At 48.5% G+C, this 6,890-nt stretch overlaps 1 protein-coding gene across 1 annotated transcript in view; it reads right to left on the bottom strand.

Moving 5' to 3' along the window:
- TM4SF5 (transmembrane 4 L six family member 5) overlaps positions 1-413 on the bottom strand; it is a 17,987-nt gene extending 17,574 nt beyond the window's left edge. Inside the window, exon 1 of the mRNA XM_011958359.1 lies at positions 206-413. Within this exon, the coding sequence (XP_011813749.1) occupies positions 206-382 (177 nt within the window). The 5' untranslated portion in view covers positions 383-413. The remainder of the gene's footprint in view (positions 1-205) is intronic.
- Positions 414-6,890: the final 6,477 nt, after the last annotated feature.

Below are 6,890 nucleotides of genomic sequence, written 5' to 3'. Positions count from 1 at the left end.
CTCTCGTCCTTTCTGTTCTCAGACATTCATCTTGGGACCCTGCGGCTCCTCTAGGACTGACTCCAGAGGGCTCCTAGCCCCGACCAAGCCATTGTCATCCTCTCCCAAGGAACCGTCCTTATTCCTCTCTCCCTGTCCCTCCTGTTCAGAACCCCTTAGGTGGCACCCAGCCATCTGGCCCGGGCTCCCCTGCCAGCCTTCTCACCATCAGGCCTCCGCCGATGAAGCCGCCCATGAGCCAGACTTGCAAGCTGAGATGGTTGGTGTTGGTCCATGAGGTCTCCCCATTAGGCACCAGCAGGAGGGCATTGGCCACGATGCAGACCAGGGAGAGGGTGATGAGGGAGAGCCCCACGCAGCGGGCACACTTTCCCGTACACATGGTGAGGTGTTAGGAAGAGCAGGCAGTGAGTGAAAGTAAGCCGGCGGTTCCCAGGTCCAGAGGAGAACAAGCGTGGAGCGCGGAGCAAAGGTCGGACAGAGGCGTGGCAGAAACTGGCAGGATCAGAATGATAAAGGAGAGGGGCACAGGATATGGGCCCGGAGGAGGCAGAGGCGGAGGAGCTGCAGCCCTGAGGTGAAGGGAGGATGTGGTGACGGACAAGCGGGGACTGTGGACACACTATCCTGGGCTAATGGCTTCCTGTTTTTTCTGCACAGCTCCACAGCCCCTCTCTCTGTTGGTTCCATAGCTGCTTTGCAACTCAGCCAAGCCGCTTTATGTCTCTAAGTCTCGGTTGCCTCATCTGTATAAAGTGATGCCACTTGCCTTGTGGGCTACTTGTGAGGATTAAACGGGACAACCTGAGAAGTATTCTGTAAACTAGGAAGCACAGAGCAGATGTATGCTGGCCTCTTCATTTCCGCTAGCCCCACAGGAAGTGTTCTTCTCGGGGAGAAATTAAAGAGATGATTGTGGGCTCTTATTGTCCTTGCATTTCGTCTTCTCGGTATTTGATTATTGATGTCTTCTCCTCTTGAGACCACTACCTGTCACTCAGGGTGGGCTCAGGACCTAGGCCTCATGGATGAGAGCGTTCTATCCCACTAGCCTCGGTGTTTGATTTAGCAACAGCCATGTGATCTGAGCCAGCTCTGTGAGAATCAGCTTCTGCCTTTTTTAGTTGGCATTTTGAGGTCAAAGAAGTTCTGTTTTTGTTGGGGTGCTGCAGTTTCCCTGATAACTTCTCTTTTACCCTGCCACCCAGGCTGGAGTGCAGTGGCATGATTTCGGCTCACTGCAACCTCTGCCTCCCAGGTTCAAGCAATGCTCCTGCCTCAGCCTCCCAAGTAGCTGGGATTACACGCACCAGCCACCATGCCTAGCTAATTTTTGTATTTTTAGTAGAGACGGGGTTTCACCATGTTGGCCAGGCTGGTCTTGAACTCCTCCCCTCGAATGATCCACCCACCTCGGCCTCCCAAAGTTCTGGGATTACAAGCGTGAGCCTAGCCGCCCGGTCGACTTATTTTTTTTTAATTAAAAAATTTTTTGTAAGACCAAGCTCTCCCTTTGTTGCCCAGGCTGGTGTGTAGTGGATCATGGCTACCTGCAGCCCTGACCACCTGGGCTCAAGTGATCCTCCCACCTCAGCCTCCCAGGTAGCTAGGACTATAGGTGTGTGCCACCATGCCTGACTAATGGTTTTTTTTTTTTTTTTTTGAGACAGAGTCTTGCTCTGTCGCCCAGGCTAAAGTGCAGTGGCATGATCTCGGCTCACTGCAACCTCTGCCTCCTGGGTCTCAGAAGCAAACAGGAGAGTGAAGGCCCCCACAGAATGAACCTGGTTTGAGTAAGATGTGGGAGTGCTGTGAAGAGATGAGGGTGGCAGGAAGGGCTGCAGGGCTTCAGAGGGCATGCGATGAGGCTGTCACCTGGAAAATGTCACCAGCCAGTAGCCCCTGACGCAGTCCTTCCCAGCGGCCCACTCAGACCACTACAGAAACGTGGAAAATGGAGAGAACTTACCACTCAGAATGGAAGGCCAGCATCTCTGCTATTTATAAGACAGAGGAACTGGATTGAGAAAAATGTATAGAGAATTTACCTCTTGAATCAGAGGACGCCTGAAAAAGAAAATACTTTGAACCTCACCCAACTATTTGTCTCTGACTCGTAGGCAATTATGATAACTGATACATTTGGTTTTGCTTCTGTTGGCATGTTTAATGCTTTAAAAAATATTTCCATATTGCTTCTGATGTTTTCTGTCTCTTTTCTTTTTTGTTTTTTGAGGCGGAGTTTTGCTTTTGTTGCCCAGGCTGGAGTACAATGGTGCGATCATGGCTCACTGCAACCTCTGCCTCCCAGGTTCAAAAGATTGTCCTGCCTCAGCCTCCCTAATAGCTGGGATTGCAGGCATGCGACGCCACGCACCAGCTAATTTTGTATTTTTAGTAGAGACAGGGTTTCTCCATGTTGGCCAGGCTAGTCTTGAACTCCCAACCTCAGATGATCCCCCACCTCAGCCTCCCAAAGTGCTGGCATTACAGGCATGAGCCACTGCGCGCAGGCTCTGTCCCTTTTCTTTAAAGATTTTACATTCTCTTTTTTTTTTCTTTTAGATAGGGTCTCTGTCACTCAGACTGGAGTGCCATGGTAAGATAATCATGGCACTGCAGCTGTGACCTCCTGGGCTCAAGCAGTCTTCCCACTTCAGCCTCCTTAGTAGCCAGGATTACAGGCCCACACCACCACACTCAACTAATTTAAAAAATTTCTTTTTACAGATGAAGTCTTTCTATGTTGCCCAGACTGGTCTTGAACTCCTGGGCTCAAGCTATCCTCCTACCTTGGTCTCCCACAGTGTTGGGATTATAGGCATGAGCTACTGTACCCAGCCCTCCTTAGTTATTGTTGTTGTTGTTTTAGACAGAGTCTCACTCTGTCGCCCAGGCTGGAGTGTAGTGGCTCAATCTCGGCTCACTACAACCTTTGCCTCCTGGGTTCAAACGATTCTTCTGTCTCAGCCTGCCACATAGCTGGGATCACAGGCGCCTGCCGCCATACCCGGCTAATTTTTGTGTTTTTAGTGGAGACAGGGTTTCACTATGTTGGTGGGACTGGTCTCGAACTCCTGTCCTCTGATCCACTCACCTCAGCTTCTTAAAGTGCTGGGATTACAGGCGTGAGCTAGTGTACCCAGTCCTCCTTAGTTTTAAAAGGCTTATTTTAAACCCTAGTGGTGGTTACTTTTAAGTCTTGTGAAAGTATCCTTTAACTTGTTAGTCGGCCTCTTTCTGAAACTGCCTGTCATCCCTGCAGGCTCCTTTGAGGGACTCGGTATAGATGGCTTACCTTGCTTAGAGCCATGGGGCCATGTGATCCTGTGATTAAAATGGAATGTTTGCCCCGGTTCTTCAATTCTCCCTGTGTCCATGCCTTTTGCTATGCCATTTTGTGGTTCCTCCCACTAGAGATAGCAGGTACCTCCTATCATAAGGGCAGAATGGAATGTGGGCGGCAGTGACAATCTCCCAGTTCTGAGCCTAGGCCTTCAGAGGCAGCGTGTGGTGACACTTGCTATCCTGCATCACTATCGTTGCCATGGAAAGAACATGCCTGAGTGATCCCACTGGTAAAATGAAGGTGTAAGATACAAGGAGGCCGGGTGCGGTGGCTCACGCCTGTAATCCCAGCACTTTGGGAGGCTGAGGCGGTGGATCACGAGATCAGGAGTTCAAAACCAGCCTGGCCAACATGGTGAAACCCCGTCTCTACTAAAAATACAAAAAAAATAAGCCGGGTGTGGTGGCACGCACCTGTAATCCCAGCTACTTGGGAGGCTGAGGCAGGAGAATTGCTTGAACCCAGGAGGTGGAGGCTGCAGTGAGCCAAGATTGTGTCACTGCACTCCAGCCTGGATGACAAAGGAAGACTCCATCTAGGAAAAAAAAGAAAAAAGATACAAGGAAAAGGGTCACATTCGATCCCACCCTAGATCACCTGACCCCCAGCCAACTCATATGTGTGTATCAGTGAAATAAATGTGTATATTATATGACGCTAAGACTTCGTCAGGGGGCGCTGGTTTGTTGCCTAGTAACAGGTTCCTGAAACAGACCGCCTTATCCAGGCCAGGGCTGGTTGATTGAGGAACAAGTAGCTGACCCAAAGGCAGACATGTAGCCAGAGACCTATGAGGTCTCTTGAGGTGAGAACTCCATCCAACAGAGATAAGCTGACTGGATAATGACCAATCCACCAACTGGAGCTTCGTGATTGGGAAATGTGTCTGTGAGACAAGCTGAGAGTCATCCGAGAGTAGGGTGTTTCAAACTGAGAGTTGTGTGCAAGAAGGGAGTGAGCAAAAGCCAGAGGCAACTGAAACCAGAAATGAGCAGAAGTCACAGCAAGAGAAGTGTGTGGAGAACAGTTATTCAGAAACAGCAACAGAGGGAGAAGCACAGGCACTGGAAAGCTCCGGTTCCTCAGGAGGTGGCTGATGAGAGGTTGTGTGGAGTCACCAGAACTAACGTTGAACTACCAGAGCTATTATCATATCCCAAAGAGTAGCCCTTCCAACTGTGGACCTGAAGAGAGGATTCAGCCATTGTCCCGACGGACAGAGAGCAGGGCCAAGAGCTAGCCACCTATTTGTCTACAAGTTGCTCGAGCTGATTCTGAAAGATGGTGCCTCTTTTTTTTTTTGAAACAGTTTCACTCTTGTTGCCCAGGCTGGAGTGCAGTGGCGAGATCTCGGCTCACCACAACCTCCGCCTCCCGGGCTCAGGCGACTCACGTAGTTGGGATTACAGGTGCCTGCCACCACGCTCAGCTAAGTTTTGTATTTTTTGTGAAGATGAAGACAGGGTTTCACCATGTTGGCCAGGCTGATCTCGAGCTCCTGATCTCAGGTGATCCCCCCACCTCGGTCTCCCAAAGTGCTGGGATTACAGATGTGAGCCACTGTGGCCAGCCAAATGGTGCCTGTTTTGAGGATGAATAAAGAGAAAAAAAAATAGTTGTGTGGGTGGGGTGGTACACAGGCATTCATTACAGTATTTTTATACAACTCTGGATGAATGAAATAATGTTAACAACGTTAACAAAACATTATAGGGATTCTGAAAATTTTTCTCAAAACCAGGGAAGGGTACATCATCCTGAAGACTGAAAGAAAAAGAATCCTCTGGAGGAATATTTACTATAGGATTTGGAAGAGATTTCCAGGAAGATTTTTGATAACATCACTAGAATTCTCCTGGAACTAGAAGCAGAATACCTTAAGAAAGAAAAGGCTGGCCGGGTGCGATGGCTCACACCTGTCATTCCCAGCACTTTGGGAGGCCGAGGTGGGCAGATCACCTGAGGTCAGGAGTTCAAGACCAGCCTGACCAACATGGGGAAACCCTGTCTCAACTAAAAATACAAAAATTAGCCAGGTATGGTGGTGTGCGCCTGTAATGCCAACTACTCGAGAGGCCCAGGCAGGAGAATCGCCTGAATCCAGGAGGTGGAGGTTGCAGTGAGCCCAGATTGCACCACTGCACTCCAATTTGGGCAACACGAGTGAAATTCGGTGTTAAAAAAGAAAAAGAAAAAGAAAAAAAGACTGAGATGAAAAGGCACTGTCATGTATTTGAGGGACAGAAGGGAGAATTCTCTCAACATGCACAAAGAAAATTCAGTTCACTTCGGAAGCAGTGAAGAACGGTATTGAAAACGGGAAAAAGTAAATGAAGGATGCAGAGGACAAATTTGACAAAAGTCTCCAATTCAGAGAAAAAGACTAAAAAATTAGAAAAAAGGACCAGCACACACACAAAAAAAACAGTGGAAGGGATGAAGATACAAGTTGGGAGAGAACAGAAATTTAGAGTAAAGAAACTGGCTGCTCCAGGCCAGGCACAGAGGCTCACGCCTGTAATCCCAGCACTTTGGGAGGCCAAGGTGGGTGGATTGCCTAAGGTCAGGAGTTTGAGACCAGTCTGGCCAACATGGCGAAACCCCGTCTTCACAAAAAATACAAAAATTAGCCGAGTGTGATGGCAGGCACCTTAATCCCAGCTACTCAGGAGGCTGAGGCAGGAGAATCGCTTGAACCCGGGAGGTGGAGTTTGCAGTGAGCCGAGATCATGCCATTGCACTCCAGTATGGGCAACAGAGCAAGACTCCATCTCAAAAAACAAAAACAAACAAACAAAAGGGCCGGGCATGGTGGCTCACGCCTGTAATTCCCAGCACTTTGGGAGGCTGAGGTGGGCAGATCATCTGAGGTCAGGAGTTCAAGACCAGCCTGACCAACACGGGGAAACCGCGTCCCTCCTGAAAATGCAAAAATTATCCAGGCATGGTGGCACATGCCTGTAATCCCAACTACTTGAAAGGCTCAGGCAGGAGAATCACTTGAATCCGGGAGGTGGAGGTTGCAGTGAGCCAAGATCGCGCCATTGCACTCCAGCCTGGGTGAGAGTGAGACTCCATCTCGAAAAAAAAAAAAAAAAATTCAAGAAACTGGCTGCTCCTGAGAACAAGAATAGACCTGGTGGAAGTGACACCACAGTTAAAACATCTGCACTAGGAGGAGACATCAATGAACGCAGATAGATCCACTCAGGTCAGTGGGTTGAAAGTTATACCACACTGCTGGTAAAATGTTAAAAGTCATTCATCCTGAACAAACATTTGAATGAAAGGGTACATATAGGCAGAATTAAAAAGGATACTTAGAAAGAAACAAAGGTTGGTGTGGCCAGAGTCTTCTCTGAAATACTGAACATCAGAAGACAAAGGAGTAAGGTAGCTGTGTCAACCAAAAAAGTTAGAACTATCGTATACATGTCCAAGCTGCATTTTGTATGTTAAGGGCAACACAACTGCATTTCTGAGAATGTTATGATTTCAAAATAACACGGTGGCTCCTTTTTTTTTTTTTTTTAAGGGAAAT

The sequence above is a fragment of the Colobus angolensis genome, unplaced genomic scaffold, assembly GCF_000951035.1.
Source record: "Colobus angolensis palliatus isolate OR3802 unplaced genomic scaffold, Cang.pa_1.0 Scaffold47, whole genome shotgun sequence".
NCBI lineage: Eukaryota > Metazoa > Chordata > Mammalia > Primates > Cercopithecidae > Colobus > Colobus angolensis.
Note: the sequence above shows the minus strand (reverse complement) of the source record. Positions and strands in the feature narration are given on the sequence as shown.